General features: G+C 45.7%; 1 protein-coding gene and 1 long non-coding RNA gene across 3 annotated transcripts in view; one reads left to right on the top strand and one right to left on the bottom strand.

Moving 5' to 3' along the window:
• Nucleotides 1-27173, top strand: part of LOC138788472 (uncharacterized) — a 32127-nt gene that overhangs the window by 3776 nt on the left and 1178 nt on the right. Inside the window, exon 2 of the long non-coding RNA XR_011362610.1 lies at nt 8761-8941. This is a non-coding gene — a long non-coding RNA (uncharacterized lncRNA). The remainder of the gene's footprint in view (nt 1-8760; nt 8942-27173) is intronic.
• The window catches only part of LOC138788471 (mixed lineage kinase domain-like protein), a 32475-nt gene continuing 12643 nt past the window's right edge, over nt 7342-27173 (bottom strand). The window contains exons 5-11 of one of the 2 annotated variants that reach the window (XM_069966351.1): nt 26468-26565; nt 25975-26110; nt 25776-25860; nt 17510-17655; nt 15987-16036; nt 8827-8973; nt 7342-7693 (exon numbers count right to left, since the gene is read on the bottom strand). In XM_069966351.1, coding sequence (XP_069822452.1) covers nt 7632-7693; nt 8827-8973; nt 15987-16036; nt 17510-17655; nt 25776-25860; nt 25975-26110; nt 26468-26565 — 724 coding nt within the window. In that variant the 3' untranslated portion in view covers nt 7342-7631. Of the gene's footprint in view, nt 7694-8826; nt 8974-15986; nt 16037-17509; nt 17656-25775; nt 25861-25974; nt 26111-26467; nt 26566-27173 lie in introns of those variants that run through there. The other variant, XM_069966352.1, reaches the window with a different exon arrangement.

Genomic DNA, 27173 nt, shown 5'->3' with positions numbered 1-27173 from the left:
AAAATTAAGCTGGACAGAGCGCACCGGGCCTTGAAGCCCAAACCTGCAACAGGATCCTCCCGGGATGTTATTTGCTATGTTCATGACTTTGCCCTGAAAGAACGCATCATGGCCAGAGCTCGTGTCCTTAAGGACTTTGAATTTGATGGGGCCCCTCTCCAGCTATTCGCTGACCTGTCCTGGATCACTTTACAAAAACGGCGCTCCCTACGCCCCTTGCTCGCTATTCTCCGGGACCACCAGGCTACTTATCGCTGGAACATTCCATTCGCTCTAACAGCCCGTCGGAAAGGCCGGCCTTCCACCCTTAAAGATCCAGAGGACCTGGCTGCATTCTGCGACGCCCTAGGTGTCCCTACCCCGAGGCTTTCGGATTGGACTGTCGCCCCACCACCTCCTCCACCTCCAGCGGTCTGGACGACTGTCTCCCAGAAGCGACAACGTCCACGGTCCCATACTTCTTTACCTCCATCTCGAAGCTCCCCGGGTCGTGACTTTTGAATTATCCAAGGGAACTGGGGCCTTTGACTCTCTTCTCCTCCTTTTTTAGGGCATTTCACTGCAACACATGCTGGCCTTTAGTCATTTGTTGTATTGCATTTTTGCTGTGTGGACTTGTTCCATAGTTTTTGTTTACTATATGACCTTGTCTCCTGTCTGTCTCTTCCTTTCCCTCTGGGGCTATTTCTGCTTGGCACTTGGACTAGATTATCCTACACTGTACCCTATCTTCGAGTGCTGCCCCTGCCCGTTCACTTGGACCACGGGATTCCGGCCTAGTGCCATGTTCTATTGGGTTTTGAATGTTTTGCTAACTTTTTCACTGTGTATATGTTCGTCCTGTCTATGTCCTCTTGTCCACCCTACTCCCTTTCCTCTCCCTGCCCAGGCATTCCTACCTCCACCCCCGAAGCTTTTGTCTCCAGTGCCGAATGATACATCGAAGCTTCCTGATACCCTGGTTTACCTTCCTTCTCCTGGACCTGGTGAGTCACCTTATGCACAGAGGACCATGACTATAGCTCCCCATGGCTAGACTATTTTCCTTAAATGTCAAGGGCCTTAACTCTAACACAAAACGACGCCTGCTACTGCAGGAGCTGCGATCCTCCCATGCAAATATAGCATTTATACAAGAGACCCATTTTGACTCTACAGCTAGTTTTAATTTTGCCAGACACTCATACCCGACAGTTTACTCAGCTTCCTCTGGATGTAAAAAAGCCGGAATGGCAATCCTGATCTCTCGCCACTGCCCCTTATAGGTAACTACGCACTACTCGGACCCGGGGGGGAGATTTGTGATCATAGAGGGCTCCCTACAGGGTAAGACAGTTATGCTTTGCAACTTGTATGCCTTCAACAAACGCCAGATCCCTTTCCTCCGTGGGGTGCTCACTCGCCTGGCTAAATATCCTCCTGCCCCCCTGATTGTGGGTGGTGACTTTAATCTCCCCTTCTCAGAAAAAGCGGATAGACACTCGGTAATGGGACACCCTCCCTCGCCAGAACTGTCACGACTTTCGCGAGAATTTCGCAAACTAATTCGTTTGCATAATTTATATGACTTATGGCGCATTGGGCACCCTACCGAGGCCTCTTTCTCTTTCTTCTCTCACCCTCACACTACACACACCAGAATAGATTACTTCTTCAGAAATATCCCCACAGTGCGACTACTTCGCGATGCAGACATTGGACCTATTTTGTGGTCTGACCATGGCCCACTGCTGATGACCCTACTCTCTCCTACTGCCCCTACCCGTGCATGCCACTGGAGACTCAATGACTCCCTCCTAAAACATCAAATATTTAGGGACTCCATCAAAACCGCCCTCACCAATTACTACCGGGAAAATGAGGGCTCTGTCACTTCTCAAACTATTTTTTGGGAACCTCATAAAGCGGTCATCCGAGGCCACTGCATAGCCCTGGGGACCCGCCTGAAAAAAGATTGCCAAGCTCATATCTTAGAAACCCGGGGTAAAATTGGGGAATTGGAAAAAACCTTATTGACTCGCCCATCGGTTTCTATCCTGCGTCGATTGGTTGCAGCTCGTGCCCAGCTCAAAGACTTACTGATGTATAAAGTTGAACATCTGCTCCTATACTCACGGCAACGTTTCTATGAAAAGGGCAATAAGGCACACACTTTGTTGGCCCGTATGCTCTCAGAAAGGTCGGCTGCCCAATCACCGCAGGCCCTAAGAGACGAACAGGGTTCCATCCAATATCATCCCTCCAAAATTTCCTCCCTTCTAACTAAGTACTTTTCCGCCCTTTATTCTCTCCCCTCAGCCCTCCCATCAGACCCTGAGGCTCGCTCACGCAAATTAGGCGAATTCCTCTCCTCTTGTGACTTGCCTACCCTACCCGCGGACGCGCTGGCTGAACTTAACGCTCCTATCACTACCGAAGAGGTGGAGGAGGCACTCAAAAACCTTCCCCCTGGCAAATCACCTGGGCCAGATGGCTTCACCTATTTGTATTTTAAAACCTTCTCTGCTGAACTTGTCCCACGGTTGGTCCCACTCTTTAACGCATTCCTGGAAGGTACCACCATACCCCCCACTATGCTCCATTCTCTTATTACACTGATCCCCAAACCAGGCAAAGACCCTCTGGACTGTGGCAGCTATAGACCCATAGCCCTCTTGAACTCGGACCTAAAATTATTCACCAAGATATTGGCTAACCCCCTGGGCTGTTGGCTACCTTCCCTGGTGAATGCAGATCAGGTAGGCTTTGTATACAATAGGCAAGGTGCGGACAATACGCGGAGGGTAGTGGACCTGATAGACGCGTTCAACCTACAGATGAAGCAGGCTATGGTTCTAAGTCTGGATGCTGAAAAGGCGTTCGATCGCCTAGGCTGGCCCTTTTTATTTGAAACACTGAAACACTTTGGTTTCCAGGGTTCCTTTCTGACAGCCATCCATGGTCTATACTCTGGGCCGACCGCCTCTATCAAATCTACTTATGGCCAACCTGACACGTTTACTCTTTCCAATGGCACGCGTCAGGGGTGCCCCCTATTCCCATTGTTATTTGTTCTTTGCATTGAACCCCTGGCAGCGGCCATTAGAAATAATTCGGATATCCGGGGTGTGTCTATTAGAGGGAAGGAGTTCAAAATCATGCTGTTTGCAGATGATGTACTGCTGACTTTGACAAACTTGCCTACCACCCTGCCAATACTGCATGCTCTTTTGAACTCCTTCGGAACCCTATCCGGATACAAAATCAACACGTCTAAGACCGAAGCATTGCCCCTAAACCTCCCGAATGCCACCCTCCAACAGCTCACTGCTAACTTCAAGTATTAATGGTCCTCCACTTCTATACGTTATCTGGGCATTCGCTTAACCCCTACTTACAATTCTTTGTATTCTGCAAACTATGTTCCGTTATTAAGAGACGTTAGAGCCCTGCCAGAGAAGTGGAAAGATCACTATATCTCCCTCCTGGGCCGAGTGGCTGCTATAAAAATGTCTATCCTGCCGAAGCTACTTTACCATTTCGAAACCCTCCCGGTGAACGTCCCTAGATCAGCTCTCAAATCACTCCAGACGGCCCTATTTCGGTTCATCTGGAATTGGAAGAGACATAGAATTCCTAAAGCGGTCATGATGTCTGGCAAAACCCAGGGCGGGCTAGCTGCCCCAAATATTCTATACTACTACTGGGCTACCCACCTAAGGCATATAGCTTCCTGGTCTCAATATCATGCTTATAATAAGTGGACGGAGATAGAAAAACTAAGGTTGGCTCCGACGCACCCTAACTCTTTGCTGTGGCACCGATCCCCGCCTCTACCTCCTGCTGGGCCTCCCTCTCGCCTAGACCTGGTGACACGGATTAAAGAATTAAGATCGCTAGAATACCTCACTGCCTCGATAAACAACAAAGTAGAGAGGTTTGAGAAGGTTTGGGATCCTTGGGATGCATACTCTTCTTCGTAGACTAGTGTGGTTTAGGTGCCTGGGAATCTACCCCCCCTCCATTCCCCTCTGTTGTCCTGTTAAGTGTGTGTCTCGGTTTCGTGGTTTTGTCTGGTTTGTTATAGAACTCTTATGTAGCTGATATAGTCCCCGTTTGGGACTTTTACATTTTAAAGAGGAAATTGCCTCTTCTCTTATAGCCTCATTTCTGGCTGCTACTCCATCGCGAAGCTAGGATATTTCCCACACATCTAACCGTTTGATTTTACTTCAGAGTGTCTTATAATGGAAATGTTTCTAACTCCTCTTCTGAGATATGTAGCAAACCTGATTGTCTTGTCACTGTTCTGTTAAAAATGTATTTTGAAAAAAATAAAATAAAAATGACATTTAAAAAAAAATAAATAAAAAAAAATAAACCAGCTGCAGAAGCATATATTATTGCTTACTAACCCAGTTTTGAAACTACCAAAAATCCTTTTTTTTGGGGGAGTCTTCGTTCTAAATTTTGTGGCTGTTGTACACAGTACTACAGGGTCCAGAATGCTTTCCCTCAGCTGTTCATCACAGTCCCCAAACTGTTTCAGACCATCTAGGCTGTGTTCACACATTGCTATTTCATTGTGTTACTGAATTAATTGCAGTACTTTATCATTTCACTGTGGTCCCACCCACACAACACACTGTATTCTCTACCTGTAACACCTCACAGCTCTGTATTCTCTAGCTGTAACACCACACAGCACGCTGTATTCTCTACCTGTAACACTACACAGCACGCTGTATTCTCTACGTGTAACACCACACAGCACGCTGTATCCTCTACCTGTAACACCACACAACACACTGTATTCTCTACCTGTAACACCACACAGCACGCTGTGTTTTCTACCTGTAACACCACACAGCACTGTATTCTCAACCTGTAACACCACACAGCACACTGTATTCTCTACCTGTAACACCAAACAGCATGCTGTATTCTCTACCTGTAACACCACACAGCACTGTATTCTCTACCTGTAACACCACACAGCACGCTGTATTCTCTACCTGTAACAGCACACTGTATTCTCTACCTGTAACACAGCACAGCACTGTATTCTCTACCTGTAACACCACACAGCACGCTGTATTCTCTACCTGTAACAGCACACTGTATTCTCTACCTGTAACACAGCACAGCACGCTGTATCCCCTACCTCTAACATTACACAGCACGCTGTATTCTCTACCTGTAACACCACACAGCACGCTGTACTCTCTACCTATAACACCACACAGCACACTGTATTCTCTACCTGTAACACCACACAGCACACTGTATTCTCTACCTGTAACACCACACAGCACGCTGTATTCTCTACTTGTAACACCACACAGCAAGCTGTATTCTCTACCTGTAACACCACACAGCACGCTGTATTCTCTACCTGTAACACCAGACAGAACACTGTATTCTCTACCTGTAACACCGCACAGCACACTGTATTCTCTACTTGTAACACCACACAGCACACTGTATTCTCTACCTGTAACATCACACACAACACTGTATTCTCTGTCTGTAACACCACACAGCATGCTGTATTCTCTGACTGTAACACCACACAGCACGCTGTATTCTCTACCTGTAACACCATACAGCACCCTGTATTCTCTACCTGTAACACCACACAGCACGCTGTATTCTCTACCTGTAACACCACACAGCACGCTGTATTCTCTACCTTTAACACCACACAGCACGCTGTATTCTCTACCTGTAACACCACACAGCACACTCTTACTACTTGTAACGCTGATATTGGAATAAAGTAAAGAACTTTTAAAATTGAATGTAATTTATTTGTTCTCATCTTCACGCAGTATCATGATCAAGCATCTTTTATCTTTGAAGTTGAGCCCCACAAAAAGGACTCTGATATTATTTTACATGGGATATACTGTTTATGCCTTGTTTTTTCTCCAGGTGGGATTGGAAGTGCCGGCTCTGATCCTCTGAGCAGTTTAACATCATTTACTTGCGTTACTGCATCATTTTTGTGAAGACTCCATGAAACTCCAACACGTGTGAACAAAGCTCTAATTTCACAGCAGAGTTTTCCACAATCAGTGAAGTTGCAGCAGCTGCTTCTGTCACTCCTTGCCTGCTCAGATGCTGGCTAGAGGGGCTGGTCAGGGATGGTGAATCACTTAGGGGGGTGGGAGACAAGATCCAGCCAAGCCTCCTGTGGCATCACACCCTGCCACCTGTCTTCATCATCAGCCTGTGCTCAGCAAACACACACAATGTGAGACAGAGGCATGGACATCTATATAACTTTTAATGTATTTTTATTAGAAAAAAAATATCTGGAGTTCCCCTTTAAAGGGAACCAATCATGCTAAAAACACTGTTACAGCTCTAAATATAAGAAGGGTATAGGAAGGGAAGGATATATGGGTTTCCGGACATATAACTAAATGCTGTGAACGTTACTTATATGTCCTAAAAAAAACTCTTTTGTAAAACTCACCCATCTAGTCATGTGGGCTTTCTGGAGCCCCTAAGTAGTCATGATAGCTGAGATGAGTCCGATGGCCTTAGAATATCACTGCTCGAGTGATTCCCTATGGCCATCAGACTCATCTCAGCTCATCTGAATGTTGAGCGCGCAGATGAGCCGATGACCATATCTCCATGGCGGGACCAGGAGCAGGAGCGCAGGAGCTGGTAGGTATGCCGGGCCCTGTCCAGGGGTCGGGTGAGTTCGGGGGGGCTTACCCAGCTGACAGGTTCCCTTTAAGATTGACCTTTAATATGCTAGTCTAAATACAGTATGTCTGTTAGAGTAATTTTTTTTTATATTCTTACATTTCTTTTCTTATCTGTACATTTACTTGTAAAGGGCTTTTTGACATCGGCCAAGCTATGGGCGTTGCTAGTAATGGGGTAAGGTGAAGGGAGGTGTAGCAGGCCTAGGTCATAGGTTTGCATATGAGCTGTATACACAAAACAACAGATAATTTTTACTCAAGGCTATAGGAAAATTTTATTGAGTTTTAAGCTGGGTTCACACTATGTATATTTCAGGCTGTATTTGGTCCTCATGTCAGGTCCTCATAGCAACCAAAACCAGGAGTGGATTGAAAACCCAGAAAGGATCTGTTCACACAATGTTAAAATTGAGTGGATGGCCGTCATATAACGGTAAATAACTTCCATTATTTCAATATAACAGCCGTTGTTTTAAAATAACAGCAAATATTTGCCATTAAATGACGGCCATCCACTCAATTACAACATTATGTGAACATAGCCTTTCTGTGTTTTTAATCCACTCCTGGTTTTGGTTGCTATACAGCCTCAAACATACAGCCTCAAATATACGTAGTGTGAACGCAGCCTAAGTAAAGTGGACATTTTTTATACTGAAAGAATACAGCATTGGATGCAGATTCCCACTTTTACATGAAATCTTAGCTTATTCTAGATCACCTTCCTGTTAATGCACAGCTCACATTATAATTAATACAAATTGGGGTACACAGCAGCAGGACAGATGTCACATGATGCTCTTATATATCATGAAGGATCCTGGTGTCCCTGGAATAAGCAATGTTACCGCTGCAGGCTCAGCTCTGGGACACTGTCAGATCTGTGTGTTCTTCTGAGAGGTTTGAATATATTCACAGCACCCTGAGGCCTCAGACAGAAGCTTCTACTAGGTTTTCATCTAGCTCGAATGCGATCAACAAATCTGCAATCTCTACAAACAGAACAATTTATACAGTCAGTATAGTGTTACTAAGGCTATGTTTTCACATGGATACAAATGCCCACATTTGAAACCATGTCCCCTTTGCATTCTCCAATGGCCATGCGAGGTTGCCAGGACCTTCGGCAATGCTGCACAGCCATTGGAGAAAGTAAGGAGACATGGTTTCAGAAGCAAGAGTGGCCTCAGGCTAGGTTGATACAGCAATAAATCAGTGTCTGGTAGGTGCCATCTAACACAAGTGGCAGGTAGGACTTTTTAACTGTTTAATTTTGGCCTCTATTTGGGAGGTATATGTTGGGGTTTGCCAGAGGGAATATTGCTTATAACTGAAATATTCCATCTGCCTGGATCTTATCAAAAACATACACTGTGTTGTATATGTGTCTCTTTAACATAGTTCCCTATGTATAATAGATACCATTATAGACATATAGGGCTCAGTTGCCCCTAGCAGATTCCACCTTTCATTCCTCACAGACTCTTTGGAAAATGAAAGGTGGAATCTGATTGGTTGCTAGGGGCAACTGAGCCAGTTTCACTTTACACCATGTCTGATAAATCTCCCCCATACTAACCATTTACAGACATTTAAGTTGGGGACTCCACCTGATGTATATGTCTAACAGACACTGTTAAAGCAATGTGAATGTAGCCTAAGAGTTTTCAGAGTAAAGGCCATATATAATCTGGATACTTTGTGGCAGGTTGAGAAAATATCTGTTTACCCCCAAAGATCAGAGATCTTTTAGCACAGCCACAAGGCTATGTAGGTCAGCACTTCCATTACTTACTGAAGGCAATGAACTGTTATGCATTGAGTTTTATGTTCAATATTACTAGTGTGAATTTTATGTTCAATATTACTAGTAAAGCTAATGTTTTTTTTTTTGTTGTTGTTTTTATAGCCAGAATAAAATTGATGGACATGAACTTTTTGGGTAAATGTACTGCATTATCCTCTGTAACATTTTAGCGTAGACACAATGTAAACATTGAAAATTTGTAACAAATTGTATAAGGTCCATAGTGCCTAATGTCTGGTTTATTTATTACAGATACTATAGAGTGTTAGCATCCACATGAAGTTATAGGGAAATTTTCCTGTCAGCCATCATACAGACCTCCAGCTGAAGGACGAAGTGTTGGATCTTTTACTAGACACCTTTTGATGACATCATGAAGAACAGGAGGACATGAAGCAGAGAGGGCGACATCAACCTTTGCAGATAGGTTCAGGTACATGTCTTCAGGATTGTCTGCCGAAAAACCTAGAGGAGGATGAATGAAATGGAAATAATACTGAATACTGAACACTTTATAACACTGAGCATATACTTCACTGCACAGCTGCTCAATGGCCCCTAGTTTTGTAGTTCACTTTATTATATACACACTACACACTTTGTGGTTGGCTGATATCAGAGATTGTTGTTAATGGTGTATCTTCTGAGCAGAGACTGGTTACAAGTGGTAGCCACAAGGATTTGTTCTGGGTCCTATTCTTTTTAATATGTCTATAAGTGACATAGGAGGTGGTTTGGTGTAAGGTTTGTCTGTTTGCTGATGACACAAAAGTGTGCAACAGGGTTGATATTTCTGGAGGTGTCAGTAATATGGAAAAGGATTTAGCTATGCTAGATGGTGGTTCAAACAATGAAAACTGCAGTTCAGTGTTTCCAAATGTAAAATAATGCACTTGGAGAGGATGAATCCTCTGTCTAAGTATCATATCGGCAGTTCTGTTTTAGCAAAGACTTCAGAACAGAAGGATTTAGGGGTAGTGATTTCTGACAGCCTTAAAATGAGTCAACAATGCAGGACTTTCGGTTCCGGCGTGGCCATGTGAAGACGAGCGGCAGCGGAGCTCCCGGTCTGAAGCGGCACCGTACCTTACAAAACCGCCACAGACGGCGACAGACCAGCCCGGAGGGACGGAGCAGCAGGTGGCCATCAGGGGGACGTCCAGATGCAGCGATATCTGCTCCTCAGCACCCAGAAGCAGCCGCAGATGTCAGGCCTCATGGCAGCAGCGGGACCTAACATGGTGCCGGAGGAGGAGTGCACCGTACCACACAGCTTCCAGCAAGCAACCGTGCAAGGGTCGGACACAGATTCAGGGCAGCTGCACCTTGCCCAGGAGTAGCCCGTGGGACCGGAACATCCCCCCAACGGTACATGGGGAGAGAGCTGCCTGGAAGCCAGCCAGGAGCCACCGCAATTGGGCGCCAGCACGGCAGCAACAGACGCCAGAACTGGTAACCAACATCATGATCCCCCTGTGGGAGTTACACAGACTGTTCCGGTAACACTGGGGGTCCCATGCCAGCAGCAAGTCCCCACAGACAGGTCTGAATACCTACCCCAGACCCCAATACAGGGCAACATGATACAAAAAGGACTCCAGTGGCAGTTACTAGACCATGCTGGGGGAACAGGCAGAGATATAAGCACTGCTGTTTGCACATACTCACAGGGAAGTCAGTCTCCTGCAATTGACTATAAACTCTTGGCAGCTGCAGTTACACAGCATATAATCCCAGATATGCAAAGAATAATTGAGGAAGCTTTTAAGACCTCTCTATCTCAGATACGCAAAGAGGTTACTGACCATGCTACTAGACTAGAAGCGATAGAACATCGAGTTTCTGCCCTAGAAGATAAAAATTATTTTCTCCGCTCTCGCATATGCCAATTATACGACGAAACAGGTCATGGAGGATAAAATACACGATTTAGAAAATCGTTCCAGGAGGAACAACCTCCGCATAATAGGGATCTCTGAAAAAGTGGGCACAGCTGATCTACAACCGTTCTGCGAGCGTGACATACCAAGGGCTCTCCATCTACCGTGAGAATGTGCGGGCTCCGGTGAATGCAAGACCGCGTCCAGTTATCTTTCACCTGTTAGACTTTAATGATAAAACCGCCATCCTGAGAGCTTACAGGAAGAGAGCACAGCCTTTGGAGATAAAGGGTATGCGCCTTATGATTTTTGAGGACTTCTCTGCAGAAGTCACGAAACGACGCAGGGCTTTCAGCAATGTGTGCACAGCATTATTCAAGGCAAAAAAGAAGTTCAAGCTGCAATATCCGGACACCCTTCGCATTTTTTATACTGATGGCTCAGTGTCAACTTACAAATCACCCAAGTCAGCGGAGGAAGCCATCAGGAGAAATGAGCCTTCTTTCGGGTCACAGCCACCCGGTCAAGGGCCACAGGGCCAGATCACCCAGGCGCCTGCACTTCACCCGGAACAGTCCTCCCCCAAGGAACAGCGCAGACGTCCAAGACGTACCAGACGCAGCAGAAGCTGCTCCAGGTCCCCTTCTCCTGACTGAGCTCGCTGTGGGAGGGGTCAGGCCCCCGCCGTTTGAGGGACATTAGCAAGTAACCCCGCATGAATCTAGTCAGATTGTTTTTGTTATAATTCTACACTGTTTCTCCTCACATAGCTATGGAACTGCCGATGTGTTGACCCTTAGGGCATTAATTTTTCCCCATGTGATGGTGCCCCCACGGGAGTCCGTGACATGGCTGAAAAAAGAGAAGTCTCACACTCGGAGATGAAGGGACAGCCCCTAAACATCAGGCTCCCTTAAGAGTTGACAAAACAGTTTTTTGTTGTGATGTGTTATTGTTTTTATGTGTTTCTAGTTCTGCTCACAAGAGTTATGGTATATGATACTAGGGTCACATGCTCCTTTCATCTGCTTTTGGGGGGTGGGGGAGAGGGAAGGGGGGAAACCAGCTATAAGCAGAGTCAAATCTATGTACTCCATGTAAACGGTGACAGACTTATGGCCCTATTCCACGGAACGATTATCGTTCATAAACTCGCTCAAACGACCGCTCGTTAACGATCAATAAACGTCTATTTTTTGCGAACGATTACACATTCAATCTAGTGGTAATGTGAACGATAACGATTATTTTGCGGTCGTTACATGATCGTTAAAACGTTCGCCGGGATGATAATGTAGGCGGGGAATAGAAGTTGGAGGTGTGAGAGAGGTGTGACAAAACCTTAAAAAAACCTTGAGAATTTGATACTGTCCAGAACGATTTAACGATTTCTAATTCAACAAAACGATTAGCGAATTATCGTTGGAAGACAAACGATTTTTTTTCGACATGTTGAAAAACTTTTGAGAACGATTCAACGACCATTTTGCTCGAGTCGTTCGATCGTTTTCATCAATTCAACGGAACGATTATCGTTAACGAGCGGTCGTTTGAGCGAGTTTATGAACGATAATCGTTCCGTGGAATAGGGCCATAACTCTCTCTGTGGCTGTCTTCTTACTACAATTTATCTTTGCATTCTATCTCTGTCCTGGCCCATTATGGTAAGATGCGTGACATGGAATGTCAAGGGGTTGAGATCGCCTAATAAGCGTGTGCAGCTACTTTGCTTTCTAAAAAGATACCGCCCCGATATCGTAATGATGCAGGAAACCCACCTCTCGGCAGAAGACATTGGTAGAATGCAACGATTTGGGGTTGGTTATGTAAACGGTTCTCCATTGGCGGACGGTAAAGCGGGAGTCATCACGTTAATCCACAAATCTTTCCAATTTCAATTGATATCTCACACCCATGATGCTGAGGGCAGGGTCTCACACTTAATCATAGACCACCAGGGGGACCAATTTCGTGTCTTTAACATTTATGCCCCTAATGGGGAAAACAAGAGTTTCTTTGCGGGCCTGGCTGATAGGATTAATGCAGATGCCACCCAAAGGAAAATAGTGGGAGAGGACTTTAATACAGTCCTCCATCCAAGAGAGGATAGGAAGGGGCCCTCAGTAAAAACTATGCAACCACGCTCCAGGGACAAAGTGCTACCGGGTTTCCTGGAACAAACGGGTCTGGAGGACACTTGGCGCCTCACACATCCAGCCGAGAAGGACTACACTCATTTCTCCCACCCCCCCAATCCTGGTCCAGAATAGACTACATACTAACTAGCCCAATACTCAGTCGGAGGGTAGAATCGATAATGCACGGGGATCTTGTTATTACTGACCACTCACCAGTTATACTGAACCTATTTCCATCCTGCCCGGTAGGAACCGATTATATCTGGAAGTTTCCCTCCTTCATTATAGAGGACGAAGCGTTCATGGAGCTCCTGAGAGGGGGGTGGACAGAATTCGACTACTATAATGCAGAACATAAGTCCACTCCACAATTATTCTGGGAAAAGGATAAAGTCGTCCTTAGAGGCAAGCTGATAGTCCATATTACCTCAATGAAAAAAAAGACCGCCTCCCAGTACCAAAAAGGCGAGTGATAACCTCAGATGTGCCTCTACAGCCTTTCTGGGGGACCCGTCAGACTCCTCTAGGGAGGCCTGGCAAACAGCTAAGGACGATTATGAACTTTAGCTGGAAAGACGGGATAGGATGTACCGCTCCCAAGGCGAGGTAGAGTTTTTCCGCCACGGAAATAAAGCGGGCAGACTTTTGGCTAGATTAGCCAAGGGTAGATCCTGGCAGATTTATCACTCCCCTACCTCCCTGAGGAGCAGCAGGAGGTACTAAATTCTGAAATCACAGAGGACGAAGTTTGTAGAGCTATAAAGGCCTCCTCCAATGGCAAGGCTCCCGGAGCCTCCCAGGGGAATTTTTTAAAACGCTAATAGATCACATCGCCCCTAGCCTCACCAACCATTTTAATTCTATGTTCTCTACTGGCAATATCCCGGCTAGAGCGAAAATGGCATACATAAAAGTCCTCCCCAAGTCGGGTAAAGACCCCACGGACCCTGGGTCATACCGCCTGATATCACTGATAAACCATGATATCAAACTGCTGACAAAAATACTAGAGGATCGGCTAGCCAACTACATGCCTGACCTGGTAGGGGAGGCGCAGGTGGGTTTCATTAGGAACAGGTCGGCAGTTTCTAATATCAGAAAAGTACTAGTGGTTTTGGACAGGATCCGACACTGCCCGCAGCCAGACGACAACCCTGCTTTATTATCCCTAGATGCGGAGAAAGCATTTGATAATGTTCGTTGGGACTGGCTGTGAGCGGTGTTGGAAAAATTCTCCATTGGGGGGCGCTTTCGGACATTCTTAGGGCGCCTATACACTGATCCGGTGGCGAGGGTACATACCCTGTGGCTCCTCTCAGCTCCAATCCTGCTGGGAAGGGGCACCCGGCAGGCCTGCCCGCTTTCCCCACTATTATTTGACTTGACCATCGAACCTCTAACCAAATACCTAGAAACCTCAGACATATTTGAGGGCATTGTAGTGGGTAATAGATCAGTCAAAACGACAAAAAAAACAGTCAACAATCCCCAAGATAGCCTACCTACTCTATTTTCTTTCCTGACTGAATATGGTAAGCTTTCGGGTTACAAAATAAATTTCACGAAGAGTGAGCTCCTCTCTCCTCTCTTAAATTACCACTTAATGCCCTTTATGGATTCAATATACTTCCCTCTCCACAATTCCCTGACAGAATTACGGCCTGGTCGAAATGCGACTTACCCCTAACCAACTTATGGCACGGGGTATGGGTCTGCACACATACCCAAACTTACTGGAGGGCCATATCTAATTATATCCATACGCACTGGAAGATAGAGATAACAAACTCCCTGCAGGCCTTACTCTTCCATCAACTAAGACCCCCGGAGGAAGAGGCAGTAGTGAAGGTCCCAGGCATAGTCCACATAGTCATACATGTAGCATTAAGATGTCTCTTCCAGGAGTGGCTTTCGAGTAAGGTCCCGGATGTTCCTATGGTGGTCTCTCAGTTGAAAAGGCATAGACAGAGTATATGCTGAGCGACACAAACACACAGGGGTCAAGAAGTTTCTCCACCGATGGCGATCCTTCTTGGAAACCCACTACGGTGCTCAGGAAATACATGACATAATGTACCCATTTAGATATACTGAATGGTATTGTCAACATGATTTGGCAGGCACCCTGGGACGCTTACGTGTTTTACCGTCGACCATGGTAGCTCTTGACCGTAATGTAACTCCTTAAAGACCTCACGTCCCTGAGAATGATGGGAGGGTGGCAGGGGAGACAATGGGGGGGATTCCTTTTTTTATTTAGCTGTTGTCATACCAAGGTGGGAAATGGTTATGTACAAAAACTCTGATTTTTTCTTTTTCTTGCCTCAGCGTGCTGGCTCATAACCTGTTGGATGTATCTACGCTAATTGTTTCCAATTGTTTATTGTGTATGGTTTTCTATTTTATGTGGTTATTCCTTTTTCTTATAGAAGTTTGTATGAAAAACTGAATAAAATTTATAAAAAAAAAAAAAAAAATGAGTCACCAATGCAACCAGGCGGTAGGGAAAGCTAATAGTATGCTGGGCTGTGTAGCTAGAGGTTAACCAGTAGAAAGAGGAAGATTGTGATCCCGCTGTATAGAGCTCTGAGACCTCACCTAAAAAAGAATATTGATTAAATAGAACAGGTTGAAAGATGGGCTGCAAAAATGGTGGAGGGTGTGAGGCATAAACCATATCAGGAAAGACTTAAGGATTTGAAGCTGTATAGTCTGGAGGAAAGAAGAGAAAGGGGGACATGATCGAAAACCTTGTTAAAGGACTAAATAAGGTTCAGAAGGGAAGTGTGTTTAGTAAAAACTGAACTCAAGAACAAGAGGACACAGTGAGAGGTTAGTTGGGGGAAAGATGAGAAGCAACGTGAGAAAATATTACTTTAGTGAAAGAGTAGTAGATGCTTGGAACAAACTTCCAGCAGATGTGGTTGGTAAATCTACAATAACAGAATTTAAACATGCCTGGGATAAACATATATATATATATATATATATATATATATATATATATATATATATATATCCTAAGATAATAAGAAAATGCTAATAGGGCAAACTAGATGGACCCGGGGGGGGGGGGGGGGGGTTCTTTTTCTGCCCACAGTCTTCTATGTTTCTAAAGAAAATTTCTCACTTCTTCCACATTAGGTCGATCTATTCACCAGTTCCAGGTCCTTTAGTAGGTAACAGATAATGAGGGACAGCCACTGGTGACACATTATACAGAGGTTGTCATTTAGATTTTTAGAATAAAAAAACAAGATGAGCCTATGATGTAGAATAAACTCTATAATTTACCATCAGACATTGCTGCTTCTATGACTGTTGCCTATAAGAGCCCTGAGAATAGATATGTATAATAGAGTCCTTATAGTGGCTGCATTCATTGCAGTAATGGCATATCCACTTTCTGTAATGGGAGGGTGATGATACTGACCAGTGTTCTGCAGAGTTGAGCACTCACCCTGTAATGGGAATCCACCAACAGCAATCTCCAAAATGACTACTCCTAAACTGCAAAAGAAGGTACACTTAATCATAGATAATGCAGAAACAAACATCCTATGTTAAAGGGGTATTCTGGGCAGAAATTATTCATTTCCTTTAGAAAACCTGGTACCAGCTGTTCAGGAGAGCAGTGGTGAACCACACTACATAAAGGGGGGCAGAAGCCATGCACCTATCATTCTGTAGTGGTGGCACTGGGTTTACTGCAGCTCATCTTCCATTCACTTTATTGGGAGGTAAGCTGCAGTAACCATGTGCCACCACTACACTGAATGATGCCCAGTATTCAGTCCCATTAATGGTAAAGTGCAGTTGTCATGGCCCTCCTAAAAAGCTGAGCGTGGGGGTTGCCACCCTGTGCCACCCCTGTGATCGAAATAAAAAGATGGTTTAAAGTTAAAGTTAACCAATTAACACAAAAATCTATACGAAGCTTGAAAACATTGCTGATACTGCTAATCATACACTGCACAAACATCTAGCCATTCCTTGTATCCCTGCCCCCTGTGCCCTTCAATCCTACCTTTATTAACTCCCATGCTGTATGCAAATCGGTCTGAACTAGGAATCGGGACAGTCCTGAGGCCTAACTAGTCACGATCCTGGGGCTCTCCAGTGCTGTAATCACACCTCTCTCAATTTATGTGCTGATTGGTTCCCTTTAAATTATCTTTGGGATTTACCCTTAAATCTTGGATAGACTGATTCGTGACTCAGGATTCAGGATGCAGTACATGCTTAAAGGGGTATTCCCATCTGGGCATTTATGGCATGTCCATAGAATATGCCATAAATGTCTAATAGAGAACCCCCTGTTCCCTTATGACTTGCCTGCAGCTATTGTAGGTGATTGGAAAGCCATAAACAGCTGATTTATCCAGTTTATGGCTGATTTATCCAGTTTATGTAACACATTTTAAAGTCAATGGGTGTTATGTAAACTCCATAAAACAGCTGCCACTACTGTTTTCGGTTTCCAGATCACCTCTGTCAACCACATGGAGGCCTGAGGATGCCAGAGGGCCTTTGATCTTTAGATAAGTGCAAAAGCCATCAGCTGGACATGGTATATCTTGTGAATATGTTTTAGATGTCTAAACAGGAATAAATCATTAAAGGAGAACTCTGGTGAAATGTAAAATTTCAGGGCCGGGTGGGGATGGGGGTTGCAAACATAATGAAAAAGCTATATTTACCCGTCCCTGTGCCCCAGCAGTGCAGTCCTACTCCTCATGGACCCTCAGTGGCCTCCTGTAGTTCCTAGTCCTGCAAAGTCATGGCCAGTGTAGAAATGCCCACTCAACCGATAAGTAACTGAGGCAGGATATCTTTGCAGTCACTGACTGGCTGAGTGACTGGTTTCTACTGGGTCATGATGAAACGGGAACTGGGAGAAAACTCTAGACCTGGATTTTTACATTTTGCTAAGAACCCCTTTAATCCCCACTCTTGCTGTTGTCTGCCCTGCATGGCTCTTACCTGTAAATCTCACTGCGTTTGTTATAGGCATTGATGTCCTGCCAGGTCTCAGGTGCGACATATATCAGTTCACTGATCTCGCCACTACTTTTCACTGGATTCCTTCTCATAGACGATTCAGTCTTGGAGAGCTCAAACCCTGATAACTAAAAAATAAATAAAATTATGTCCCCTGTTATTTGGCCTGCACTTTGTGATATGGTACACAATTTCTCTTCTGTGTTCTGACAGGCAGCACCACAACTATTTAATTCCCCCAAAATAATAATCACCTAAAGGGGACTAGAATTATGACATATATTAACTCTTATAAGTGTTACTCCGAACCGAGAAAAATAGAAAAAAAGGCAATGTATGACCTAGATTTTTCTAAGCCAGGCGCTGAAACTTGTCTTTTTTTCTTATGCTTTTATTTTCTGATGGTAATGTATTTTTGTGCATTACTACGGAGTCGGCCATATTGCCTAAGCTTTTGCTCTGCTCTGCTCTGTTAAAGGGGTTATCCAGTGCTACAAAAACATGGCCACTTTTGCCCCACTCTTGTCTCCAGTTCTAGTGTGGTTTGCAATTAAGCTCCATTTACTTCAGTGGAGCTGAGTTTTAAACCCCACCCAAACTGGAGACAAGAGTGGTGCAAAAGTGGCCATGTTTTGTAGCACTAGGTAACCCCTGTCAGGAACTCACCTGACCTGGCTCCTGCGGCGTCTTCCCCGGCCTCTGCTCCGGCGGCCGGCTCGAGAACGCGCCGGAGCTCCGCCCGCCGGAGCAGAGTGACGTCACGGAGACCCGACGGCGTCCCTAGTAACCGGGGACGCCGCGGTCTCACGTGACAGTCAGTCAGCTGACTAGCCTTGCAGCTGATGCGGCTCGTGCGGGCTGAGTGGCAGATCGCTCTGCCACTTGGTCTGCAGCACCGCAGCTGCAGTAATTGCTGGATCAGGAGACCGGACCAATCAGTGTCTGGTCCGGGCTCCTGGTTCAGTATAAAGTAATGTGAAAGCCAGCTGGTAATTGCTGGCTATTAGTTCTTCTAGTCCCAGCTCCCCTGCTCCGTCCCAGCGTTCCCTGCCCTATATCCCATTCTGCTTGACTTCTCGTGTTCCTGACCCTCCGCCTGACCCGTGACTATTCTTTGCTTGCCGATTGTGTACTGCGTTGCCCGTGTGGTTTGACCTGGCTTGTCGACTTCTCTTTATTGTGTTTTGTCCGTCTGTCGTGTTTTGTGTTCCACGTGTTCAGTGCAGGGAACGTCTTCGTGGTTGTCCGCGACCGCCTAGGGTCGACTGAGGCAATTAGGCAGGGACAGTGGGTGGGATCAGATCAGGGCCCACTGTCTGGTTGTGTTGCCGTTGCTGACAGAATAGCCAGCCCGATTTTACCGCCATGGACAATCGGACGGCCATGTCTAATATCGTGGACCAAATGCAGCGGCTCAACACTATGGTTCAGGAGCTTGCTGTAAGGGTCCAAAACCAAGAGACGACACCCCGACAACTCACGGTGACTTCCCCAGCATCTCCTGAGCCACCCGTTCAGCTCCCAGATAAGTTCTCGGGGGACAGGAGCAGGTTCCGTGCATTCAGGGAGGGGTGTAAGTTATTTTTTAGATTGCGCCCCCGCTCTTCAGGAGACGAGTCTCAGAAGGTCGGGATCATCATATCCCTCCTTCAAGGGCCGCCGCTAGAGTGGGCAATCTCCCTGCCCCCTGACTCCCCTGACCTGCAGACTCCTGACCAATTTTTTTCGGCCTTGGGGTTACTTTATGATGACCCAGACAGTGCAGCCAATGCTGAGCGTCAGTTGACTGGGTTGAGACAGGGTCGACGTCCAGTGGAGGAGTACTGCTCAGAATTCAGGCAGTGGAGTGGTCTCTCCATGTGGAATGACTCGGCCCTCCGGTTTCAGTTTCGGGCAGGCCTTAGTGACCGACTGAAAGATATGTTGGTGGCATACCCCCCTCCTGACTCCTTAGAAGAGAGCATGACTTTAGCTATCAGAGTGGACCGGCGACTTAGGGACCGACAGAGAGAGAGAGGTACCCCCGACCGACCAAAAAACCCTGAGTCACTGTTTCCTAACCCCAAGCCTTCCCTTCCTGTCTTGTCCGCACCTGAAGAACCCATGCAGGTAGATACTACTGAGGCTAAAACTCGAAGAGCCCATCGCATACAGAATAATCTGTGTTTCTACTGCGGGAAGACTGGACACCAGATCCGACAATGTCCTTCTAGGCTGAGGTCACCGCCGGAAAACTCCAGCGCCTGAGAGATTATCGAGGGGGTCTCTCAGGCGCACAGGTACCCTCCAAAAATAAGCTACTGTTACCTATTTCTCTATCTGTGGGAGGTAAAAGTATCAATGGGTACGCCCAGATTGATTCTGGATCCTCCGCAAATTTTATTAATCCTGTGTTCTTTTCTGGTGTAGAGGTATGTCCCCTGCTGCTCCAGCGTCCTGTTAATGTCACTGGAGCAGACTCTGCTCCCTTTGCCCAGGGGGACGTACGATATGTGACCCCGTGCCTGGAAGTTAAGGTGGGGTCGGTCCATGTTGAAAGTCTTGATTTTCTTCTTATGCATAATTTGTCATCAGATGTAATTCTGGGGTTATCATGGTTGGAGACACATAATCCAGTGTTTGATTGGTCAAGCAGGGAACTGGTCCGGTGGGGGCCTGGATGTGATTCTCATTGTATTGCTGTGTCTCTCTCAGGATGTGCTCCTGAGGAAGGAGAAATTCCAGAATTCTTGTCAGACTATGCTGATGTCTTTGATGAGAAAGCGGTAGAGGTGTTGCCACCCCACAGACCATATGACTGCGCCATAGATTTAGTTCCTGGTGTCAAATACCCGCGAGGTCGCATTTTTAACTTGTCATGCCCTGAGAGGGAAGCTATGCGGGAATACGTTAAAGATAGTCTACGTAAGGGTCATATCCGTCCCTCCTCTTCCCCCATGGGGGCAGGGTTCTTTTTTGTGGGTAAAAAAGATGGGGGTCTCCGACCCTGTATTGACTATCGGGAACTAAATAAAATCACTGTTAAAAATCAACATCCGTTGCCTCTAATCCCCGATTTGTTCAATCAGATTGTGGGTGCTAAATGGTTTTCGAAGATCGACCTGAGGGGAGCGTATAATTTAATTCGTATCAGGGAAGGTGATGAATGGAAGACCGCATTTAACACCCCAGAGGGTCACTTCGAATATCTCGTCATGCCCTTTGGGTTGTGTAATGCCCCAGCGGTCTTCCAACACTTTGTTAACGACATTTTTCGGGAACACCTTGGTCGTTTCCTTGTTGTATATCTTGATGATATTCTGATTTTTTCCTCAGACTGGTCGACTCATTTGCAGCATGTTCGTATGGTAATGGAGCTTCTGAGACATAATAATCTCTGTGCCAAGTTGTCGAAGTGCCAGTTCGGTATTCAAAAGGTCTCGTTTCTGGGTTATAATATTACCCCCGATTCGTTTAGTATGGATCCCATCAAAGTAGCAGCCATTGAGAATTGGGAGCGACCTTGCAACCTGAAGGCCTTACAAAGGTTTTTAGGTTTTGCTAACTATTATAGAAAATTCATCAAGGGTTTTTCTATCATAGCCAAACCTCTCACTGATTTGACCAAAAAGGGGGCGGATCTGGCACAGTGGTCCACAGAGGCTATCAAGGCCTTCGACACACTTCGTCACTGTTTCTCAGAGGCTCCAGTGTTAATTCAGCCAGATTTTGAGCGCCCATTCATTGTTGAAGTGGACGCATCCGAGGTAGGGGTAGGAGCAGTTTTGTCGCAGGGATCGAACACCCTTACCAACCTCAGGCCAGTTGCGTACTTCTCGAGGAAATTCTCGCAAGCAGAACGCAACTACGATATTGGTAATCGGGAGTTACTAGCCATTAAGATGGCATTTGATGAGTGGAGGCACTTCTTAGAAGGTGCCAAGCATAAGGTTACTGTATTAACTGACCACAAAAACTTAGTATATCTCGATACTGCCAAACGTCTTTCTCCACGTCAGGCCCGGTGGGCCTTATTCTTTGCTAGATTCAACTTTGAGATCACCTATCGACCTGGTTCTCGCAACATCAAGGCTGACGCCCTCTCCCGCAGTTTTGATCCCGAAGACAGTTCCGAAAATCAGGTCGATACGATTTTACGGCCTGGGGTGGTGGTGTCTGTCCTGCAGCCAGACCTGGTGACACTAATCGCGCAGTCACAAGACCTTGCCCCCCATAACACACCTGAATCTCTCCTCTTTGTGCCGCCGAATCTTCGTCTCCGAGTGTTGGAGGAGATCCATAGTTCTGTGTTGGCAGGACATCCGGGGGTGGCAGGTACCAAGTACTTACTCTCGCGTCACCTTTGGTGGCCAACCTGGGCTCGTGATGTTAAATCTTTTGTTGAAGCCTGTGAAATCTGTGCTAGGTCCAAGGTTCCCCGTAGACCACCGGAGGGTCTATTACATCCCCTGCCGGTTCCTACGAGACCCTGGACGCATTTATCCATGGATTTCATTACAGATTTGCCGGTGTCTAGGGGTAAGACAGTCATTTGGGTGGTGGTGGACCGTTTCTCTAAAATGTGCCACCTCATCCCACTACGTAAACTCCCTAGTGCTCGTTTACTAGCCACGCTGTTTGTCAATCATGTTCTGCGCTTGCATGGGGTACCGGAGAACATTGTTTCCGACAGAGGGGTCCAGTTTGTTGCTAGGTTTTGGAGAGAGTTTTGTGGTAAATTGGGTACCTCGTTGTCCTTCTCTTCTGCCTTTCATCCCCAGACCAATGGACAGACTGAGAGGGTTAACCAGTCACTAGAACAATTTCTAAGGTGTTTTGTGTCAGATACTCAAGACAAATGGCGTGATTTCATTTCCCTCGCCGAATTTGCTATCAATAACCATGAGCAACATTCTATCAAAATGTCGCCATTTTTTTGTAATTATGGTTTTAACCCCAGATACTCATCCGTTCACTCTGCTGAGTCTGTAAACCCCTCTGCTGAGGCTATTTTTTCGAAACTGTGCACAGTTTGGGCCCAAGCTCATCAGAGCTTGGTTAAAGCCCAAGAATCTTACCGAAAGTATGCTAACAAAAGACGCATATCTGGCCACCAATATGTAGTGGGTGATAAAGTCTGGCTCTCTACCAAGAATCTTAAACTAAGAGTACAGTCCGGGAAACTAGCACCCAAATACATCGGGCCATATACCATTCTGGAAATCATTAATCCTGTTACTTTTAGACTTAAACTGCCTACATCTTTAAGAATTCATTCGGTTTTTCATAAAGCCTTGCTGAAAAAATATGTACCGCCAGTGTTTCCGTCACCTCCTCCTGCTCCGCTAGTCGTCCAGGGTGAACTGGAGTATGAGGTAGAGAGAATTCTAAACTCTCGGTGGGTGCAGGGTTCATTACAATACCTAGTCCACTGGAAGGGTTTTGGACCTGAGGAGCGTACATGGGTGGCAGTTAGAGATATACACGCTCCTCAGTTAATCCGACGATTTCATACCCAGAATCCGTCTAAACCCGGTCCAGTGGATAAGGGTCCTGAGGCCCCTCATAAGAGGGGGGGTAATGTCAGGAACTCACCTGACCTGGCTCCTGCGGCGTCTTCCCCGGCCTCTGCTCCGGCGGCCGGCTCGAGAACGCGCCGGAGCTCCGCCCGCCGGAGCAGAGTGACGTCACGGAGACCCGACGGCGTCCCTAGTAACCGGGGACGCCGCGGTCTCACGTGACAGTCAGTCAGCTGACTAGCCTTGCAGCTGATGCGGCTCGTGCGGGCTGAGTGGCAGATCGCTCTGCCACTTGGTCTGCAGCACCGCAGCTGCAGTAATTGCTGGATCAGGAGACCGGACCAATCAGTGTCTGGTCCGGGCTCCTGGTTCAGTATAAAGTAATGTGAAAGCCAGCTGGTAATTGCTGGCTATTAGTTCTTCTAGTCCCAGCTCCCCTGCTCCGTCCCAGCGTTCCCTGCCCTATATCCCATTCTGCTTGACTTCTCGTGTTCCTGACCCTCCGCCTGACCCGTGACTATTCTTTGCTTGCCGATTGTGTACTGCGTTGCCCGTGTGGTTTGACCTGGCTTGTCGACTTCTCTTTATTGTGTTTTGTCCGTCTGTCGTGTTTTGTGTTCCACGTGTTCAGTGCAGGGAACGTCTTCGTGGTTGTCCGCGACCGCCTAGGGTCGACTGAGGCAATTAGGCAGGGACAGTGGGTGGGATCAGATCAGGGCCCACTGTCTGGTTGTGTTGCCGTTGCTGACAACCCCCTTAACAACAAGTACAGATATGCTTAAACGCAGCTCCAAGGACAATAAACAGTAGACTGGAGCTGACTGTGCAGGGAGGGGGCATAGGGAAGGTGTGACCATCACCTACTGTGAATGGTCCAATCCCTTCTTGTCTATATGCTAGTGTCATCAGTCATTGTAATCCTGCCTGTGGTGATAAGAAGACTATTGATAGATCTTCTCTATAGAACACGAAGTGACAGTTTAGTGGACAGATTGAAAACAGCATATTTTAAAAAATACTGATAGGAAAATCGAAAATTAGAAAAAAAAAATCACTAAAATTAATAAAAAGAAATGTTTAACATAAAAATTTAATTTATACAATAGGTTATTTTCTGATGACACATTAACTTTAAGGTGGTCCACAGGTCATTTTAAGGGAACCACAGTTCATTATCCCTGGGATGCAGCAATAATAATAATACCATGTGAGTCAGGAAAAGCTCCATGTGTCTGGAGGAAAGTAACATGCATGGCTTGCATCAGCAACCTGCACAAGTGTCAAGGGCCTCCTGCTCCTGGGGGCCCACATGACAATTAGGTGGTTTACTCAGGCCCACTTGGAGTCTCAGGTGTCCCTCTGGGAATCTTTGACATCTTTAAGACACACACGGCTAAAAGAGAAATGTAACAAGGCAGACAGCACTTCTAGTACATGCGGTGTCTCTATACCATGCTGCCTGCACTGGATGCTTAGAGAGAAGAGGACATGTGGAGGAACAGAGTGTTGTGACAGGTCAGTGTCTTTTTTTTCTTTTTTCAAGGGGTTACAGAGGGTCCTAATAATACATGGGGGCATAGAGGGTCCCAGGCTTAATGCTACATGAGGCACAGAGGGGGCCAGTCTTAATACTATGTGGGGGACAGAGAGGGGCCTAATACTACATGGGGACATAGAGGTGCTCAGGTCTAATATTAAATGGGACACAGAGGGGCCCAATCCTAATACTATATGGGAGCACAGAGAGGCCAATCTACTTTAAGGGGGCACAGAGAGGCCTAACTACTATATATGGAAGCACAGATGGGCCTAACTACTGTATGAAGGCTTAGTGTGTGCTATTACTGTGTGGGGCAATACAGATGGGGAGATAGTACATAGAAGAGATAAAACTGGAGCAAGGAGCCTAAAATGTTAGGTTTTTTTTTTTTGGCAGATTCTACAGAGAGAGTTGTGGCCAGGAGAAGTCTTCACGATAGCCTGGATATAAGTGCAGTGTCATCATTTGTAAAATCTGTAGAGCCTGTGCCTAGTGTCTACCGCTATATGGTCACTGTATGGGGGTATAGTGGATTTTATCCAGTAACAGTATGGTAGTGGTCATGGTGTGATGGAATATTTGTCCGGTGTATTATTATTATTGGTTATATTATTATTGGTAATACTGGTCTTGGTATACTGGATTTACCAGCAACCAACCTTCAGCAATCTACAGTAGCAGGATGGGGGGCTTTCAACAAATCTCCTTCACATGCTGCGTCCAAGTGTTAACAATTAACGATCTCAAACAACTGCTATTGCGAAAGACCTGAAAACGTTCACTCATTTCCATGGAACGATAATCGTTACTTATGATCATATTTGGGATCGTTTTTTCTTCACTATTTCTTCGCTATTGCTTTCGTATCTACTGTAAACGACTGAATGACGTCTTATTCAATGCAAACAATTTGCGAACATTTTGCAAATGAGCAACGATAAAAATAGGTCCAGGTCTTATAAAGCAATCAACGATTTCTTGTTCGGTCGTTAATCGTTAACTGCATTTCAACTGAACGATTATCGTTTAGATTTGAACGATTTAACGATAATCTGAACGATAATTGTCCGGTGGAATAGGGCCCTAAGGCTCGGTTGCCCAAGGGCCCACATAAACCCAGAGCCAGAAACATGCTCAGTCTTTGTACTGGAATTACACTTTGTACAAGTTGTATGGCAGTGTTAAAATAATCACTGCAAGATAAATTTACCTTGACACTGTACATCCCATCCACCAAGAACTTAGAGCTGCTCAAACTCCCATGTAGAATGGCCTTCATCTCTGTCTGATGTAACCTTTAAGTAGAAGATTAAAATAACTAGCAAGATTGGAATTATTATGTCCAAAAGATATGCAGATAATCTCCTAGAACATCAGGGTAGGAGCCTCCGCATTATGAGATACAGCACCGGTATAAAGCTCTGGCCACATCTAGGGACATTTGGATGCGACGCTCCCATGATAAGTCTGGCTCCCGTCTCAGCAGCTCTCTCAGTGTCCCTTTCTCACAGTATTCCATCACAAGGGAGTAACGGGGGTCTCTACCTGGACCAGAGGAGATGAAACATTGAGCTCCAAAAACAGGAAAAGTTAGAAAGAGAGAAAAGGGAGCTCAGTTGATAGAGAAGATATAGTCGACCTACAAAGGAGTTACCGTTTTCAAATTGGTATAAAAAGACAGTTCAGCAGTGTCTAATGGTATGACAAATTTGTCAAACAGACTGTAGCTGTTTATTTAAAAAAAACTGCCTACAGGCAGGGGCCTCTGCATAAAAGAAAACTCTAAAGCAACCCTTAAAGTGTTAGATAACAATGATAAACATGAGCCAATGACCTGAAATAGAGGAGACAGAGCAGAAGGATAAGTGGATCACCATGTAGCATTAGAGTAGTTTTTCTTACTTGAGTTATCGATGCAGATGCCGTAAAGGCGTAAGATATTCTGGCTCTCATATTTCTTCATGGTCTCACTCTCAGACTGGAAGGTCTTCTTTATATAGCTGGAAATAGAAGATCAGCATGTGTGTAAAATCACCCTTAATGATTTGCGGATATAAGGCTGAATTCACATATTGTTGTAACAGTACAGGAACAGTACCGTGCAAAGGTTTTATACAGGTGTGGAGATAATGCTGCCATGTAAGACACCTCTGATTGGCTCCAAATTATCATCAGGGTGAGGAATAACAATGAGTCCTGGAAATAATGATATGGCCCCTCTATGGGTCCACCTCTACCTGACGAAGGACTACAACGGTAATTACCCCCAGAGAGGCATGATTACAGAGGAACGCTGCCCCTGGCCAATGACTGGTAGAGAAAACCACCCCCATGCCTAGCTGCAGAGAATTAGCATACCATATGGGAATTATTAAAAGTAAGTTTGTACCCGATAGCCTTCCCAGTCAAAGGGGACAAATATATGTTAGAAAGTTCTATTAGCAACAATTTTTAGCTTCATATGCATTTATTAAATGATTGATTCCCTTTAACATACATTTTTCAAAGCATTTGTAGCATTTTTCCCACCTGCCTAAAACATTTGCAAAGTGATGTATATGTTGCAAACCTGTCAAAAAGGTATGCTGACGTATATATACTGATGAGT

This window comes from Dendropsophus ebraccatus, chromosome 4 (genome assembly GCF_027789765.1).
Source record: "Dendropsophus ebraccatus isolate aDenEbr1 chromosome 4, aDenEbr1.pat, whole genome shotgun sequence".
Classification (NCBI taxonomy): domain Eukaryota; kingdom Metazoa; phylum Chordata; class Amphibia; order Anura; family Hylidae; genus Dendropsophus; species Dendropsophus ebraccatus.
This window is presented reverse-complemented; position numbering and strand designations above follow the sequence as displayed.